The following is a 20,698-nucleotide window of genomic DNA, read 5'->3' on the forward strand; positions in this document are numbered from 1 at the left end:
ACAACCTCATATTGGGTCCCTGGGTCTCTCTGCCACATATCTTGACTCTTCAGTCATATTTCCATTTCTTTGTATTTCTGTTCTATGTTGTAAGATAAGTCTTTTCTCTGGTCTCCTCAGAGCAATAATTCAATTCTCACTAGTGAATATTCTCTTTTGTTTTGCAACTTTTCAATCCCAAGTCATTATAGCTTTTAGTTCTGAAAAGTCATTTTTGTGCCCCAAATATACCCTCTTAAGGATTCTCCTTCCTTTTTTATTAAAGGGCTGTTCCATCTCTTCTGCTGCAGCCACTGCAATTAGACCCAACTGTACTGTTTGTTCAGCTGGGCTCCCTCAAGTCCCTTATCGCTTTAAATATGTAGTGACAACAGCCTCCTCACAGTTCAGACTCTGGGCAAAGGAAACACGTGGATAGTGGATGACAGAAACATGATTTTTCTGGTTCAAGTGTTCCAGTCAGACTTCTGGATGTGAAAATATCTAGCCCCGCAGATGGGGGTCATTGGTGTACTTACATAGAATTAAATCAACTATTGTTTGGGAAAGAAAAAGAAGTACCCTTTCCCGAGGGTTTAAAAAATCAGATAATAAGTTAATGGCAAAATGTGAAGGCTCACTACTCACATAACATTACTATTATTTATGGTAAAAAATTACAAAGAATCATTGAATCATACACTGACTGAGGAAAACATGGTGGCTGATAGGAGAGTCACATTACATGCATCCCCCATATTTTGAAAAGAACATTTCAGAGGACCTGACCAGCTGAAAATCCCAGAAGATGCAACTTTGTTCACCAAGCTAAACCCTAACCTTGCTTCAAGCAGAACTGATTGGCCCATGAATAGGTAGGCACATGTTAAGCAAGTGAATAAGTAGGGAAGATAATGTGCAAAAAATAATAATGATTAAACAGAGATATGAGAGATAATTCAAGAGAAGAATGAAAATGAACTATCATGCTCCTTCTTGGATTTATTGTTGGCAATTCCAGTCACTCATAAGATCCTGCTCTAGTTCCAGCTCTTGGCCTTCAAGACTTTTCATATAGTTTATTTATGCACAATAGCTTCCTTTATATAAATTAGCTTGAGTATATTTCTAGTTCTTGCAACCATTCTCAAACTAAGACCTAAACCCAAGTTAAAGTTATGACCATCTGACAAATTGTATTAAGTCTTTGGTTCTGACTTACTTCTTGATCTTCAGGCTCAAATAGCCAACCTTCTATTTGAAATCTTCATCATATATCTAATATTATCTTAGACTTAACTGTCTGTAACATAAGTCTTATTTTCTTAAAAAAATGTAAACATGATCCCCTACCAAGTTTCTCAATATGCACCAAAATTTACCCAGGTGCTCAGGCCAAAATCCTGGTGGTCATTTTTTTTTTTTTATTTATTTTTATCCTCACCTGAGGATATGTTTCTATTGATTTTAGAGAGAGAGGAAGGGAGAGAGATAGAACCATCTATGTGAGTGAGAAACATCATTCGGTTGTCTCCCATGCACTCCCCGACCAGGTATGGAACCTGCAACCTGGGTATGAGCCCTGACTTGGAATCAAACCCGAAACCATTTGGAGCATGGGGTGACGCTCCAATCAACTGAGCCACCTGGCCATGGTGCTAATGGTCATTTTTGGCTCTTTTGTTTTCTTCATGTATCTCATTTAACTTACCACTATGATAGACATTACTGCTAATTATTAATATCCAGTTGCCTCTGTTCTGAACATATGAGAGAATTGCATTTCCCTGCCCCACTGGTGCCTTGCTCTGCATAATGAAATGTGAGGGAACATTATATGCATCATCCCTTTGTAGAAGCATTTAAGGGCTGTTACCCAATTGTCTATCACATGAGAGAAACATCTATCATGTGATATATAATGTTTCAGATGGTAGAATATCTGTCAGCCCGGGTTCCTGACTAAGCTAGAGCCTTTTGCTGACTCAAAATATACAAATAGTGTGAGCAAAAATTAAACCTTTGGTATTCTATAGCACTGAGGTTTGGAGGGTTTTTTGTTACTGTAGTATAAGCTAGCCTACCTTAAAACCACCCTCAACTCTTGTTGGCTGTATTGTCAAAATATATTACAAACCTAATGTTGTCACCTCCTCTTCTACCATCACTGTATTCCAAAGACCTTCATCTCTTGCCTAGATTCTCTGCAGGAGCCTCTTCGTCTTCCCTTTTCTACTCTGACATCTCTTAAATCCACTCATTCTCTGAGAAGCAGCCAGACTTTTTGTCTTTTTAAAGATAAATCCAATTATGTTATTCCTCGCCCAAACCCTCAACAAATTCCAATTGAACTTAGAATCAAAATCAAAATCTCTCCCAAAACAACAACACTCTATGGTCTGACCCCACCTATTTGTCCCACGTTTGTCTCCTGTCATTCTTTTATCTCTCTGCTTCAATGACATCATCTCTTACCATTGCTTGCAAACAGTATTAAACTCATTCTCCTCTCAAGGTTTTTCTCTATCTGCTCCCTCTATGTGAAATGTTCTACTACAAGATCTCTGTGGGGCTTGGCTTCCTCCTTCGAATCATATAAATCTTTGTTCCAAGAGTACATCCTCAGAGTAGTCTCTATATTATCTAAAACCACACACCCTTATAACTAACTATCCAATTACCTGTTTCACTTATAGTATTTGAACTCTCTTATTTCATCATTTGTTTAATTTATGTTTCACTTTTTCTATACTATGAACATCAAAAAGCAATTATATTTTTCCATGTTATGTACTTTATATCTAGAAAAGTTTATTGTGCTTAGTGGGATTTAATAAATATTTATCAAATGAGTAACTAAGTAAATGAATAAATAAGTAAATAAATAAATAAATAGCTTAAACAATCAGAATGTCAAAACAATACTTTAATGAAGAGACAACTAAGAAGTAATATTTTCCTTAACCAGTGTTTGTTTGTTTATTTGTTTTAATAGAGAAAAAGATAAATCAAAGTAGTGCTCATCAATTGGTATAGCTTTCTCCATGTCTTACCACTTACAAACCATTTATTAAATAAAACCTGATTATTCAAGTTAACTTTTTGAAATTAGCCAATGCATATTTAAAACATATTTTTATTTATTTCAGAGAAGAAGGGAGAGAGGAGAGAGAGAAACATTAATGATGAGAGAGAAACATTGATTGGCTTCCTCCTGCATGCCCCACAATGAGGATTGAGCCCACAACCCAGGCATGTGCCCTGACCAGGAATCAAACCATGACCTCCTGGTTCATAGGTCGATGCTCAACCACTGAGCCATGTGAGCTGGACTAGCCAATGCATATTGAAACAGTAAGCCTTCTAAAAGAAAATTAGCACGGCATGTGTTTAAAGTTGCAATGGCAATAACAGTATTTCTCAACTCAAATTATCTACATTTTCTATAATAGACCCAAGAAATAAGCAAAATACATAGTAGGCTAGTAAAGAAATTAGAGCAAAAACCATGAAGTAGAAAATACTAAGATAACAAATGTCTATGGAAAATAACTTTCTGAATAGTTAACTAAAAAGAATCTATCAGTAGAACTCATTAATAAGGTATAAACATGACCAACATGTTTGTTCCTTATTATCACCTCCTTTATGTTATGTGTGGTTATGTGTACATCCATCACATGCCAATATGACACATGTGAATTTTCATCAGTGGGAGCATCCCATTAGTTTATTGGAAATAATGTATTTGCACCATATACCAGCTCATTTATCAACTTTTACTCATGAAACCCTCTACATTTTTTGCAAAACAGATGTTCCAGGTGAGGAGTCTTTATTATGATCAAGAGATATATTGAAAATATTAGCTTTCAAAGTGTTTAACTTCTTTCCCTTGCCTCAGGAACATTCCAAGGAGGAATGGCTGTGAGAGTCAGGAGGGCTGAGTCAGGCTTTTGTCTCTGTGACTCTGAAGGCTTGAGTGTGTCATTTAACTTTGCGATTCTACATGAGGATAAGAAAAACAATACCTATCCTAGATTTTTCATAAGATTGTCATGAAAATGATACTTGTCAAAGATATGTTTTGCAAACTGGCTATTTTAGAATTCTTCATTCTGCTTCTTTGAAGTTATTAAAATTATCCTCTAAGTTGAAGTTGTCAGATGTATACCTTTCAAAGTAGGAGGAAACTAAAGAGCAAGCAGTAAAATGCAGATGCTTTGCCATTTGGTCTTCACTTCTATTTGAGACAGCAATGTCTATAATTGTTTAATAAATATTGAAATTACTGTCATTAGCAGAATATGACACTGGTATTTCTTTAAACACACAAAGGCACCAAGAGTTATCTCTCACTAGGAAACTCTTAACAGTTTATTTCCAAAACCAAACATTTCCAAATAATCCATCCCTGACCCAAGGAAAAAGCTAAATTCATGGTCCATCATAAATGGAACATTTTTTTATAGTGCTCATCTGAATATCTGAGAAGAAAAACAAAATCAGAAGAAAATGCACAAGATTGTTCATTGTATGAAACTTATTGGCTATTAATTTCCAAACTTCTGAACCTCTGACATCTGAGCCTCCACAGTGCACTACTTATTGTGTTGCTTTGTTTACTTGAGTAATTTTCCTGTTCATCAAAAAAAAAAAAATCCCAAAGATATTAATAAATAAGCAGAATGGGGTGTGTGATGAATACTCTGATGGAAGCATTTTGTTTCATAAAAAATCCCGATCAAGACTATTTAGCTATCAATAATCCAAGTCCACTCCAATCTCACACTCAGAAGTTATGTTATGGAAGAGATTAGTTATATATAAAGAAAACTCAGGATGCAAAATTTTACTCTATATCAGAAATCTCCTGTCAACCAAGATAACATAACTTTCTAAGGAAAATAGCACAGGACAATCCCTCATTCTTCCTCTCAATGAAATCCATCCTGTTCTCTCTCTTACATACAAGACCTATACTATTGAAATATATTAAAATGAGATCATTGCTAAGTGAATCCAATCACTTTGCCTCTTCACAACCAAAACCAATCAATGTAATCCCTGCAGTAAAATAATTACAAGAAAATACTCAATCACTCATGGTACCTGAATGAAGCATTATCATCTAGCTTTAGTTCAATGACCAGGCCTACTTGATATTTATAAAATACATATATGTGCTTTTTTGAAATTACACCACCTTGAATGTTCAGTGATTGTGTAGTTCTCCCTACCTCGTGGTGATTCTTGGCCAGCCATTCCTTAATGGTGCTGAGGGCAATCACTGCAGCAGGCTCGTTCGGGAAACCTAAGAGGAGAGCAGAATAAAAAAAATAAAGAAAAAAGATGAAGATAATACAGAAGTCAATCATAGCATGATACTGGATTTTTCTCATTTAAACAGTATTTAAGTCAACCAATTAATACTGAAGAAGGTGGGCCTTAGTAAGGCACACACAGATTCAAAGCCTGTGATACTACAAACTAGGCATTAAGGGAACTAGTCCTATACCAAAATAAAGCCAAAAGCACTAAAGAATTTAATTGCCTCTCTAATTTGACAACATAAATTAAATATGCCCTAGCTGGTTTTGCTCAGTGGATAGAGTGTTGGCCTGTGGACTGAAGGGTCCTGAGTTTGATTCTGGTCAAGGGCACATTTCAGGGTTATGAGTTAGATCCCCAGTGGGGAGCATACAGGAGGCAGCCAATCAATGATTCCTTCTCATCATTGATGTTTTTATCTCTCTCTCCCTCTCCCTTCCTCTCTGAAATCAATTATATATATATATTTAAATACCAATTAAACATTATTTACATTTGCTTGATAGTTTTCAAAGTCATTTTATATAATTTTCTAATAAGGGGTGCTCAAATCAAGGTTTATTACTCTCTAGTTACTCTAAGTTTATAAATTGAGCAAATATGGCTCAGAAAATACACATGATTGACCCAGGGTCACAAGGCTAACAGTACTCCATCAATAAACTGACAGAAGACAGGGCAACTTGCCAAATAGCCATACAATTGAAAGCTATCATCAGAACTTAAATGAGGCAATGCCTGCTTCATTTAGGGCCACTGGAAATTATGTTTGAGATTAAGACATCAGGAGCTGACCTGTTTTTGTTGTATGGCTTTGGTTTTAAAAGGGCAGGAAGACTGACACACTTCTACTATGTCCCAGTGAGCATGAGCACATATCAAAATTTCACAAACTCATCCTCAATGGCCATTTAGCTTATATAAACTGAACACATTCCTGAACTTGCAGAACTATCAGGCATTTTGCCAACAGATAAAAGTATGTGAAGGGATAACCATCTGAGTTATAATTTATATAGCAGAAAGGAGAAGAAATGGGAGTGACCATTCTGTTGAAACTACTCCCTTTAAGTTCCCCACTGGCTTCCTAATCACCAAATCCCATCGGCTTTCAACCAGACTTCATCTGCTTCACTATTAGATGGCCTTGACTACTTCTCCATATTCCAATCTCTTCACCCCTGGATTTTCCTTAAGTTTATTTTTTAGTGTTTTAAACATATAACTCAGTGATTTTTAAAAATATGTCCACAAAGTTGTATAAGCATCACCACTAATTCCAGAATATTTTCATCATCCCCAAAGTTCACATTAACAGTCACTTCACAATCTCCCCTTTCCCCAGGCCCTGACAACTATTAATCTTTCTTTCTCTTAAGAGTTGCATATTATCCTCCTGGATTTTCAACCCTGCCTTCTTCTATGTTTCCTCCTACCTGTTTGACCTCCCCTGGCTCCTTTTTTTTTTTTTTTTTGGAGCATTTATTAAATATATGTCACTCCAGCTTTCTGCTTTCTCTCCTCTCTGCTTTAGCCAGTTGTAGCAACAAATCCTTGAGGAGGTCTAGTCAGGGAGGCTCCTGTGACATTGTCAGTGCAGATGCAGAGAGAGGTGTTACCGAAATGGAGAGAACTGAAATTTAAAAGACCGTTTTTGTCCTGGCCAGGTGGCTTAGCTGGTTGGGGCATTGTCCCATACACTAAAAGGTTGTGGGTTCGATTCCTAGTCAGGACACATACCTAGGCTTCAGGTTTAATCCCAAGTCTGGGCATGCAAGGAAGGCAACCAATCAATGTTCCTCTCTCATATTGATGTTTTTCTCCTGCTTTCTCTCCTTCTCTCTCTAAAATCAATAAACATCTTTGGGTGAAGATTAAAAAATAAAAATTAATTAATTAAAAAAGTTTTATTGGAAGGCAAATATGTATTGCAATAGTTTATACTAATGATTTAAATCTCAGTAGACTTTTAGAGAAGATGTGTGTGAAAGAAGTTGTTTTTCCCTATTTCTGAGAAAAAAATGTTCCTCTTCTAACTATGTTTCTGCCTGCTTTGTTAGAGAGTGCATTAGGAAAGGGGACAAAATAAACAAGGGCCAACCTCAACTCAAGTACTGTGATATGACAGTCAGAACCACTGTAATACAAAAAATATGCATAAGTTCTTGAAACTTTGTAAATTTATCTATAATATTTAGGATCGTGAATTTGTTTTGAATTCTTTTATCCCATTCATTTTCCTTAAATGGAGGCTTCAGAATGTAAAACTCATCAAATTAGAAAAACCTATTAATTAATCAATTACATAATCTGTTAAACAAATTATTGAACCAGAGGAGTCTAGATCACAGACCCTTTTAAAGAGTCCCTGTCCTCTAAAGCCCAAAGTCCGGAGGACGGAACTGACAAGAGGTAGCAGTAATAAAGCATGCCAAGGCCATTACGGATGTGGGGACACAGGTAAAGAGAACTAAGAAAGAAAGGGGGAGAGGTTCTAAGAAAGAATAAACTGTTTGGGGAAGGGGGCTATAAAGTGGAGAGAGGAGGAGTAAGCTTATAAAGCTCTGACCAGGTAGCTCAGTTGGTTGGAGCGTCATCCCAATATACCAAGGTTGCAGGTTCGATCTCTGGTCAGAGCATATACAAGAATCAACCAATGAATGCATAAGTGGAACAACAAATCAATGTTTCTCTCTCACACTCAAATCAATAAATTAAAAAAAATAAAAAATAGATATAAGCTTAGAACAGCAAGGAGTTAATGAAAAGGATGAGAGGAAATGGAAGGGGAAGAAAGAAGGAGTACCTGTGGGCTGCAAAGAAAAACAAGGAGGCCAAGATGGGCATTTATGATTAGAGGTTCAGCACAGGAGGCTTTCCCCTGAGTTTACCACCTGCATCTGTAATCAGCTGGATACCTCCCCTAGATGTGCTCCAGAACCAGAAATGTTACGTCCATTCTTCTGCAAAATGAACCACTTCCTGACTTTGCAGTTTCTGCCTATGGCTTTACTTCTCTACCAGTCACTACAGTATATGACCGTCCTTCCTGTTGGTAACTGAGTCCTCAAAGCATTGCCCTTTGAGATATCTTACACCTCCCTTTCTTTACCTTCTTTTCTGATGGATCTGATCTGCCTCATCCTGACAACTGCAGCCAAATCATAATTGTGCTCCTTCCGGTCTTCTCCCCTTCTCCAATCTATCTAGCACGCCTGTTGCAAGTGATTCTTCCTATAGTTGCCACAAGCTTCCACCAAACAATGGCAGCCTTTGCTGACTATCCAGCTCCTACAGAGTAAACTTTCTCTTGGCCTTGCATTCTATATCCTGAGGAACCTTTCTAGACTTACACCTTAGTTTTCTTTCTTTATTCTCTTCCCCTGAAAATTCTTTTCTAACTTTTTGATATGTTCAAGAAGCACTTAAATCATAAAATTATAGGGCTGTATAAAGCTAATAAATACTGTAATCACGCTCACTTGCAATGGCCATTAGCATTAACCTTTAGAAGATGTAATGCCCAACAGAGAAATTATACAAATTATTGCAGAGCCATGGCAACAATGTTCAGTTCTCAATTATTTGTGACCCTGGTCATTTCCCCACATTCATCAAAGCCTCTGGCACTGAGTTATGGTTTTCTGCACCTCAAGGTTTGCCATAATCCCTGGGTGATTTCAGCATCCAAGAAATGAGCCACCCAACACCTGGCCTGCCAGGTCTTTGACTTAGTTATTGTCAACAAGAACTTCCACTCCACCTCCTCCCCAGGTCACAAGCTGGACCTGGATATTACATTTCCATTCCAAAATTACTAAATTTAAGCAGTCCTTTCTCACCATCTGTTCTCTCTTGTATTTTTGTTCAGCTACTTTCCAAGGAATGCTCTTTACAAGCATTTGAAGGCTGCTCTGTCCACAAAACATTCCCCAAATTAATGCTAATGTTTCTCCCCTGAATGGTCTCAATCTTTTCTGTCTCTCCAGGCTCATCCCATTTGTGATTGCTCTTCGCTCTCTCAACCTCATCACACTGGCTTTTTTTCTGTCCTTTGAATGCAGCATGTTTCCTTTTGCTTCTTGCCAAAAGGGCTTGCTCATGATGTCTCTTCTTCCTGAAATGACATTCCTGTCCTCTTCTCCTAGCTTATTTTAACTTTTACTGGTCCTCTGCTTAGTCTTTCTCCAGGGAAGGCTTCTCTGACACTGATAACTCCCTATTTTGTGCTTTTATAGCACCGTGTACCTTTATCTCACAGAACTCATTAAACTTGCAATTTTACATTTACTTCTGTAAATAATTAATAATATTAATAGAGTGAAAGCCCTAAGGAGGTAGATATCACACCTGATTTTGCTTATCACTATATCCATAAAGCACTGCTGGCACACAAAAGATGATAAATACGTGTTGAATTAGTGAATGGATTGTGGACTCATAAATCTTTGTATTGATAACAGAAAAGGCTAAGTGCTAGGAGAACAGGTTTGTTTAGCCCTAGAGTATGGGGAGAGTGAAGGGATTCTGAGAAGCTGCCCAAGCATAATGATATATCACAATTATCCTATTTTATCCCTAAGGAAAATTATTGAAAAGATGCATAAGATAAAACGTAATTCCGGCTCAGAAAATATGCTTATTAATTAAACAAAAAAGCATAAAATAGTAATTAAAAAGGAGAGAGAATTACCAAGGCAATTATCTCTGAAAATATGTCTGCTTTCAGTGGGTATATACAAGATAAAGTATGATGTTCAGAGAAAACAGCAACATCACAGTCCTTTGTTGGCTTAACTGCAAGACACTAAGGGTTACAAGGAAACCAATGAATAGAAGAGGACAGATTTTTGCCAGGGGATGGGCTCTTGATGACAGTTAGGCCTGCCTTAGGAGGTCACAGCTATATTCTGCTCACCAAGGGACTTTTGTTCACAAAAGCAGAATGGCCACCCAGAGGGAAGGCGGCAGACAAACTTGAGATGTGTTATTGAATTAGATGACATAGAAAATCTCTTCCAAGTATGAGGGCCGATGAGTATGAATAAACCATTAATAATTTAGGGCCAGGAGAACAGGGAGTTTTTTTTTTGTGTGTGTGTGTGTCCAGATGTGAGTCAAATCTGTCCTGCTGCTGGCATTTTGAAGCTTAGTTCCCTATCCATTATGATGGATTATTCAAATTAATTTTTGTTGTAAATATTGAATGTACAATATACAAATACAAATGAATGTACAATATACAAATTTTTTTCTTCTTATTTACATTTATATTGAAGTTGCTTACTAAATGTGTATATATATATATATATATATATATATATATATATATATATATAGCTATATCTATAATAAAAGCATAATATGCTAATTAATAGGCTAATTAGACTGGATGTCCTTCCGGATGTCCTTCCAGACAACCTTCTAAATGAAGCAGAAGTTGCTAGGGAAGCCAGGTCCAGGATGCCTGCTGGAAGCTGGAGGGAAGCCCAGGTCCTGGGTGCCTGCCTGTGGCCTGAGGGAAGCTCGGGTCCTGAGTGCCAGAAGGAAGTTGGTGCTGGCAGCTGGGGGAAGGAAGGCCTATTCTTGCATGAATTCTGTGCATTGGGCCTCTAGTATCCTATCTAATAGAGAGGGAATATGCTAACTGACCATCAAGCCCTCACAAAGATGGCGGCACCCATAGCCAATAAGGAGGGGATATGCTAATTGACTGTCATGCCCTCAAAGATGGCAGTGCCCACAGCCACAAGATGGCGGCAACCAGTTTCTTCAGCCCTGCTGGAGCAGCAGGCATGTAGCACGGCTGGGCCCACCCCCAGGTGGGCTGCTCCCTGCGCCTGCCTCCAGAGTCACCCAGGGCTGGCCCGAGGTGCAAGCAAGCCTTGGATGGTGGCTGCCCAGCCACCCAGGGCCGGGATGAGGGACGACCAAACAACTGAACAAGCAGACTACATGGGACGACCAGGTTGTCAGGGGGTTTAGTGAGGGCAACCAGGATGGCAGAGGAGGCAGTTGGGGGTGACCAGGCCAGCAGGGGAGGCTCTGGGGGTGACCAGGTTGGCAGGTGGGGGCAGTTAGGGGTGACCAGCTCAGCAGGAAGGGGGCAATTGGGGGCAACTTGGTCGGCAGCTGGGGGCAGTTAGGGCAACCAGCCTAGTGGGGGGGAGGAAGTTAGGGGTTTCCAGGCAGGCAGGCAGGCGAGCATTAGGAGCCAGCAGTCCAGGATTGTGAGAGGGATGTCCGACTGACAGTCTAGACCAGTGATGGCGAACCTATGACATGCGTGTCAGCACTGACATGCGTAGCCATTTCTGATGACACACGGCCGCTGAGGCGGCTGCATTCCGAGGATGAAACATTTGCTGCTCCTGAGGATGAAACATTTGCAAAATAATGTTTTTTCCTCAAAGTGACACACTACCCGAGTTATGCTCAGTTTTTTGGTGAAGTTTGACACACCAAGCTCAAAAGGTTGCCCATCACTGGTCTAGACTGACAGTCAACATCCCCCTAGGTGTCCTGGATTGGAGAGGGTGCAGGCTGGGCTAAGGGAACCCGCCCCCTCAAATTTTATGCACTGGGCCTCTAGTATGTGTGTGTGTATGTCTCTCTCTCTCTCTCTCTCTCTCTCTCTCTCTCTCTCTCTCTATATATATATATATATATATATATATATATATATATATATATAACCATTACCAAATCAAGATATAAAACATTTTCAACATCCCAGAAAGTTGCCTGTCCCAAGTCAACAACTACCCCCTGAAGAAAATACTATTCTCTACTCTATTATCACAAGTTGATTTTGTCTGTTTTTAGATTTCTTACACAGGGAGATACAATGTGCACATCTTTTGACTATGTTTTGTTCAACATCATGCCTGCCTGATTTATCCATGTTGCTTCATATAACAGAAGCTCATTTATTTACATTGTAGTGCTGAATTCCATCCTATGAATATTCCACAGTTGACTTATCCATTCTAGTGTTGATGGACAATTGGATTGGTTCCAGTTTGAAGCTGTTATGAATAAAGCTGCCATGAACATTCTCATACTTGTCATTTGATAGACATAAGCACTTGTTTCTGTTTAGATTATAACCAGGAGTTGGAGCTACTGGTGCATTGGTTATGCAGATGTTAAATCCCGGTAGATTCTGCCAAAGTTTTCCAAAGCAGCTGTACAATTTATACTCCTACCAGAAGTATATGAAAGTTTAAACTAACGTATTTATCTACTTAGTTAACGTGTCAAGAGGACTTACTAATTCTATTTTCTTGCCCACATTTAAAGCCATTACAGATAGGTTTAGGCTAATCAATATTTTTTTTATAGCTAGAAGCTCAGAGGCATTTTATGACTTACCTGTTTTCTCCCTACACATCAGTGAGACAAGTTTTAACCCAGAGAAATAAGTTTTGTCAACAGAACATAAAAACAATTTAAACAAAAGAGGGAAAACGGAAATAGCAAGTTGAGTTTGCAATGGTTTTCATTCCTGGTACATCAAATAACTCACTAGACATTTTCCTTGCACTCAGTGATTAGGCAGATATTTCTTTTTCAGTCAAATTGCAGAAAGATATAGCATTCCACTCACTGGAGCTTCTACCCAGCCACTGGACTATTTGTTGAAATTGTTGAAAACTGGAATGCTCGCAATACAATGAAGAGTGAATTTGGTTTTGACCTTGCCACGATATTCCTCTCTAGCATTCATTTTTTGTTTGTTTGTTTGTTTGTTGTTTGTTTTGCTGATGTTGATAATTCCCCAATAGCTTCAACTTAGTTCCTAGGCTGCCATGTAGAAACTAATTTTGTTCTCCTGATATAGAACTTCAACATGTTCTACTGAAAATCTGGCCTATTCTACTGAAATAAAAATAGATATAACAAACTCTGCCAGTAAAACTGCCTGTTTTGGAAATAGAAGCCATGGATCAGTTCTAACTTTAGACTTAAAATGAAGGTTTGCTTGTAGCTATAGATTTCCATATTCTATAGAGGCATATGGTAATGACTTAAATCAATTTTTTCAAAGAAATTCTTACTACAAAAAAAGCCATATTGAACATAATACCAGGTATAATTAATGCTTTAAAATGTGAATCACATCTACCATTTACAGTCTACCTAGGGCTCTCTCTTTTGCTATTTTCCCCAACATCTCCTTCTGGCCCAGTTACTAGGAGTGACCTCTGCTGTAACTATGGATGCCTTTCTAGCAGTTGTAAGAAAAAAGCAATCTAGAGATCAATGTCCAGATGAAGCTCACAGGTGTAGAAACTATTATTTATGCACTTAATCATTTTATGTTTAGCTGCACAATTTCTTTGTTGTGGTTTTCACTCCTACCCCACCCCTCAGAGCACTTGGCCCAAAGCTGTGATAAAATACTAACCATTTTATGGAACCCTAAATCCCCATGTGTACTGCAAGTTGCTGCCATACTCACCAGCCTTTAGAGTGACTATAGGCACCAAATTGGTACTGAATGGCTATAAATATCCAGGAGTTAGAAGCAATTGTTTTTTTTGTGTGTGTGTTTGTGTTTTTTTTTTTTTAAATCAAAGTCCCTTGAACTCCTCACATTAAATCAACATTGGAGCCCTCCCTTCCCAGCGATTCTTTAATGTAGAAAGCATGCTGCTCAATTTTTTCTATTTATACACAAAATCAAGTAAAATAAAGATAAACATGGTATCTTCAGCATTGATGAACATTTCTGACTGACATAAATGAGAGGGATGTATCACTGGGTTTATTGAAATGTTAACAACAGCAGAACTGACTAGCAATGAAAAGTACACTTTGCTTAATTTTTTTAGGATATAACTATAATACTTTTCATTGTAGCACAAAAGTTCTGGTGTGGGGACCAAAGGGATGTGGAACAGTATACTTTACAAGCTAAGGTGAAAGAGAATATAGTGTGAGATGAGTTGTGTTTTTCTCAAAACATTCCTCAACAATCCAACCTGAACACAACACACACACACCTGTTAGGATGGGGAAAAGGGGAAGGATAAAGTTGGAAGCTCTGATGTACATGTGGAAGTATAGGGATGAATGTATTTATATTTTTATATTTCAAAATAGCTTTTGTGAATCCCCTCCCCCGGGGCCTCCTTCCATCCCATAAAAGCAATTCTGATAGCAGGATGAAATCAAATTACTTGAGGGAAATGATCTGAAGGAGCCTCGCCGTTAAGCAATTGCTAGAGCAGCCACTCAGACAATTCTGGCTAAAGGCTGAGTTTCACAAAAGATAAAACAGGTGAAGTAATAAGAGTGCCACTGGCCCCTGTTACTGTAGTGACCATGGCAGCAGAATGCTAAGAAGGGTGTCACTGGCTTCCCTCGGGAGAGCAAGAGGCACCACAGTTAGGCAAGAGTGAGGCATCCACAACCTGTTATTAAGATGGCAGAGTCTTAGCCATTCTTTAAAAGGACAAGGCAGGTTTTATTATATGCTTATATGCACACAATATGACATACAAATAAGTGAATAACCATAGCAGATACTGGCAATATCCCGCATATTCCCCCTTGGCATGTGCCTTCCTTGCATTCTGGCTTTACTTATGACCTCCAGCATCTAAGGCCTTTTTAACTGAGGGCTCTCTCTGGTGTCCAGAGCTGACTCAGGCCACATGTGGGGCAGGTCCAAAGTGTCAGGGGGTTGAGGCCACCATGAGCATCTTTCAACCAATGATTAATGAGAAGTGGGGGACACATGTCCCAGTTAACTCACCCCTTGGGCAGAACAATGCTGAGGTTCATGCTTCACTAAGTTGCCCAGAGTTGCCCCGTGGGATTACTCTCCAGTTGTCTACAGTGGCAAATTGCTCAATAATGCACTATTTCTTGGCTTTCTTTATCAGTCTCTTCCTTGCTCCCTTTCCTAAAATCATCTCCCAAATGAACTGTTTGCACCCAAATCCTTGCCTCTGAATCTGCTTTTGAGAGGAGCCAAACTATGACAGCAATCAACATACAGTCATGAACTTGGAAAATAATGTGTCATGTCTTATCTTGACAGCACCCTTTCTTAAAACTTTTCTAGTTGTAATCTCTAGATTATAGCAACAGTAGAGAATTGTTTTATAAAATAATTAATGAAGTAGGAGAATGAGTTGAGGAGCCCACGGATTATCAGCATGAACACACAATAGTATTTTATTTTGGGAGAGGACAGGTACATGTGATATAGGTTAGGCTCACACTGGCATGCAAATCTGGCCCCATGAGAAAGAAATTTCTCCCCCCAGAAATCTTGACACCAAAGGAATTTGGTGTTATTGTTGCTATGGTTGTTGTTAACATTTAATGAGTGATTACTATGTACAAGTCACTCTACTTAGTATGTACATGAGTTATCTTATTTAAACTTCACAACAAGCCAATGAAAACAAGAAGGGGGACGAGTAATGTATATGAGTTGGTTGGTTTGTAAATGAACAATTACTTTAATGTATTGAGGGAGGAATCATTCAAAGATGATTAATTTGGAATATTGCCAACATACATACTGCACGTGGTCATGGGTGGGCATGGGATTGGAGCCTTAGCTGTCCTTAGTAGACTTGCGTGTCACCTTTGGCTTCCACATAAAATAAGCCAAATGTTCAAAACTCCCTTCAAGATGTATATGAAAGCTTTCCAGTTTTATAGAAGAAAAGAGACTCTGAAAGAACTCCAGCAAGGAGTAGAGCAATACTCAAGCCCGGGCCTGCCTGACTTACCCCATCCACATCCTCTCCTAGTGCCTGGACAGAACATACCATAACCCAGTCCTGGTGCAACAATGTCTCAAACTCCTAAGAAAGGAAATCTAATTGGAGGTCCCTATGTTTCAGAAAGCTTGTTTCAGAGTGCCCAGCTCAGTGCCTCCTGCATGGGCCACACCCAATAGACCTGGCAAGAATAATGTTCTGCCCTCTATCTCAGGTGGAAGCACCAGTGCACAATTTAAAGTCTTAATTGCAGAGTCTGGATTAGGCCCCAGGAGTCCCTGGGGAACATAGAAAAGCAGGTGGTTCTGATTGGACAATTATCTTTGTCCCCCTTATCTAAGGGGTTTATGTTCCAAGATCCCCAAAGGATGCCTGAAACTTTAGACAGTACCAAACACTCTATACACTTTTCTTTCTATATATACATACTTATGATAAAGTTGAATGTATAAATTAGACACAGTAAGAGATTAGCAACAACAATAATAAACTAGGACAATTATTAACAATATACTCTAATAAAAATTGGGTGAATGTGGTCTCCCTTCTCTCTCAAAATATCTGAAATTTTCCATTTAATATTTTCAGAGAACAGTTGGCTGTAAGTGACCATGGAAAGTGAAACTACGGATAAGGGGAGACTACCGCACTCTTAAACATTTAGGTGTCATCATTGTGGACATAACTGGAACCTGTAAATTGGAAGCTGACTGGCTCACAACAGAACTTCTGGGCCATCGCACCATTCCCCACAGTCCCGCCTTAGCCCTTACTGCCAGGAGCCAATTCCAGCATGTCATAATTACAAGTTTCATCAAAAGGTTGATGAAATTTGGGGGCTCAACAAGGGCTGAGTCACATATGTAATCACCTGTTGGAATGGCTGGAAAGGCACTTCCCCCAAACCTGAATAGGATGATTGTTTGCTGCCAGACAGCTCAGGGCATCTCAATCTACATGTTATTGCCTCCTGTTGGCCAAACACCTGAACAGCTGTAGGCTATTCCCCAATCTGACAATGCTTCTGTACACTACCCTTTGAAGTGTATTATCTCCACCTTGCTTTAGGACAAACTGTGTTAATAAAAAGCAAGGGTCCTGAGACAAGGAAGAACTTTAGCTCCTTTAGCTGAAGCTCCTCTTGCCTTTCAAAATTATCTTTCATCTCTGGACTCTTACTTAATCTACACACAGCCTTTCTCCAGATTGCTGAACCCTTTGTAATGCTGGAACAAGAACACTGGCACCTTATTTCAATGTAGCACTCATTTTACTGGCAGGACATCTAGAACTACTCACAATACGAAAAAGGAGAAGGGGAGTTCTTTACTTCTTATCATTGTAATCTCTTCACACCCATTCTTTCATTTCCCTTGACATGATGTGTGTCATAGCAAACACTATCCCATAAATTCTACCATATTCCATTGCTGTTGCTTCCACCTCTTTAAACAATTGGGAAACACGAAGTTTCCCTTTCAAGTTTCCCCTCCTCTGCTCTGCAGAGCAGGTATGAACTTGCTGTGTTGTGAGGGGACACGGGGTCACAATCTGTGCAAGCTTCATCAGCTTCTCAAACTATGAGCTCTGGTGTGTTTTTAGGAGCCTATTTTAAAATCATCTTTTGTCTAAGAAATTATAATAATGACCTGAGAAATGGCTCCTGACACAAATCCTGCCTTATGCAAGCTGTTTCTACTACCCTCCAATAAGACTCTTGAGAAGAGGTGAAAAATCTCATGGAATCACTTAGAATAGAATTTTTCTAAAATTCTTTTTTAAAATAATTTTTTTTTTCCCTACAGGGATAACCAAGGGAGTTCATTTGGAACATCACATTTGAGTAGAAAAGATTTATATTGGGATCTACATAGAGATGAAAATTCAGTTGCTGGTTTTTGAAGTGGTGGCATTCTATTGTACGTGGACTTGGTAGCACATCATGCTACATCCATGCTGGGAGACCCCAGTGGCTTCCTCCTCACTTTGGACTTTTGAACAAAGTCCAAACTCCTCACGATGGCTTGCAGAGTGCTCTTGCTGTCCTTCTCCAATCTGAAATAATAGGGGTTCCATATTCCCACTGGAAAATAAGCTCCGTGAGGCAGAGCCCCTGTCCGTCTTATTCACCTTTCCCCCTTCAGGGCTCAAAGCAAAGCGGTGTTCAATAAATTATCATGTCGTATTTGGGGACAGAGGAAGAATCCTGTTGCTCCAGTGTCCTGTGAGGCTCTCTGTCATCCTGCAGTGACTTTATGCGACCCGAGGCCTAGGAAAGGCAGCCCTCTCAGTGGAGGGCTGGACAGGAACTTACTCTCTGCTGCTCTGGTGCCTGTCAGCCAAGACCCCTCAGGCCTGTTACTGACCTTGGCTGGACCTAAAGGCAAGGCCTAGAGAATGAGAGCTCATTCCCTCGGCGTAAGTATGATAAATACCTCTTCGGTTTCTGTTACCCTTACACTGAGACAGAGCACTGGGACTCTTTCAGGGACACATCAGCATAGTGGGTGGGTCCCTTAACTTCAGCTGTCACTGACTTGCAAGCATGGAACCCCTTATTTCCCAAGAAGTGTCTATGCTCCCACCTGCACAGTCAGTTGCAAGATTCTCCTAAAGGAGCCACTCTGACCTTTGTCTTAGCTGCATGCACCCTGACAACCACCATAAGGAAGAAAAGGAGTTATTTTACTCTGCAATAACTTGTCAAATCCCCGAAGGCCTGAGTTTGTGAACTGCCCCCATAGCTCCAGGAGCTCCTCTGAGAAGCTTCTCAATGACCAACAATTTCTTCCTCCATGTACCTCAGAGGAGAATCTCTCCTCTTGATGTTTACAATGTTAAGACAGATTTGGGCTGCAACTCTGCATTCTCCTGTCTGTCTGTACGAGTCCCTCAATGTTAGCATGTGGGGTTATTCTAAAAAGACTGGTCCAGTTGGTGAGAACTGTGCTTTGTGGTTTGAGAACCTTTACAATGGCAGCCACTCCTTTGCTGGTTGAGAAAGAGATTAATGCAATCTCAGGGGCTAAAACTATGGTTAAAAATAACACATTATCTATAATAATAAAAGCATAATATGCTAATTAGACTGGGGCTGGGAGGGAAGCCCGGGTCCCTGGTGCTGGAGGGAAGCCGGTGCTGTCAGCCAGGGGAAGAAAGGCCTACTCTTGCACGAATTTTGTGCATCAGGCCTCTAGTTTGATATAATTTTTTGTGATAAAATACATTATTTGATATAATTAAAGCCCACCAGAGGACACCATCCTGAAAATCATTTTCAAATACATTTCAAAAGATAAGTGAACATTTCTGAAAAGTTCTGTAGTTTTAAATTTAATGTGAGGAGCAATGCCACCATTAGACTGCTGTGTCTCATTTTGACAGTTTAATCTCTGAGTGTGCTGGATCTGATATGTGTCCTTGATTCTTCACTCCTCTTTGTCATACCCTTTGCCATCTGACTTTGAAGAGGCTGTCCCTGTGGGTGAAATGAATTTTCTGGCCCCACTACCGAGTTTGGCCATGTGACTTGCTTTGACAAGGGGGTGTGAGCAGATCTTCAGCTTTAAAAGCATTTACTGGCACTGCCTTTTCCGACAGGTACCTGACACATAAGACAGATAGAACCGACTGAGCCCCAACAGAAGCTTGGAATCCAGGTTGGCCAGGGATAACCTCAGCCTCATTCAGTTAAACAACCTGGGTCTGTTGAGCCAACCTGCAGAACCATAAGCAAGAGAATAATATGATTTGTGGTCAGCCACAGGGTTTCTGACATAGTGTGTAATACAGAAAAATCTGGCTGACCCACTGAGCCAGAACTGACGTGCTGGTGATTATAGGCTTTCCTCTACCCACTGAGGGTGCACAAGAGCAGGGCTGTTCTCACCTTTTTCTAGGCCTTCCAAGCCTGTCAAACTCACTGCTGGTGGGCTGCAAGCCTTATTTGTTATGCGGCCCGCCGGCCATGAGTTTGACATGCATGCATGCTTGCCCTATTTGGAATATGGTTTCATCTGTTCATTTTCTGTCAGGGGTAAAAAATAGTACTTGCATAATAAATTCAAGGAATTCAAAGGGTCATGGAATTACTTTAAGTGAAACCCTGGAAGAAGAAAAAGAGAAGAGGTTTTGGAGTCAAACCCATCAGACACAGTGTCCTCCCCTCACAACTACAATCTGTGTGAGCACAGCAGGCTTCTATTCCTGTGGCCACACCTTAGCATGGGGCAAAGGCTACTTTCTTTCTGGGAAGTCTAAATTGTGTAAGTCTCATATGTGCGCTCCTCACAGTTCTTCTTGTTTAAGCTCCTTCCCCTAGAGAGTTGATCCTTGAATGACATGGGTTTGAACTATGCAGATTCACTTGTTTTTCAGTAAATACAGTTGGCTCTCCCATCAGTGGTTTTCACATCCACAGAATCAACCAATGAATGAATCAACGTGGAAAGCAGTATTTTCACGTTTGCCACCCACAGTTTCACAACTGCAGATCAAAGCTATTGTTTTCCAACAGCAGTTTGTTGATCAGGGATGCAAAGGCCAACTGCAGTTAAGTTTCTGGTGAATAATGAGTTGTAAATGGAAATTTTTACTGCATAGGGGTCAGTGCCCTGAATTCCTGTGTTGCAAGAGGGTCAAAT

The 20,698-nt window shown here is 39.7% G+C and overlaps 1 protein-coding gene across 1 annotated transcript in view; it reads right to left on the bottom strand.

Annotated features, from left to right (window-relative positions):
- The window catches only part of MACROD2 (mono-ADP ribosylhydrolase 2), a 1,996,248-nt gene that overhangs the window by 523,337 nt on the left and 1,452,213 nt on the right, over positions 1 to 20,698 (bottom strand). The window contains exon 8 of the mRNA XM_054724198.1: positions 5,220 to 5,293. Coding sequence (XP_054580173.1) covers positions 5,220 to 5,293 — 74 coding nt within the window. The remainder of the gene's footprint in view (positions 1 to 5,219; positions 5,294 to 20,698) is intronic.

The sequence above is a fragment of the Eptesicus fuscus genome, chromosome 12 (assembly GCF_027574615.1).
Source record: "Eptesicus fuscus isolate TK198812 chromosome 12, DD_ASM_mEF_20220401, whole genome shotgun sequence".
Lineage (NCBI taxonomy): Eukaryota > Metazoa > Chordata > Mammalia > Chiroptera > Vespertilionidae > Eptesicus > Eptesicus fuscus.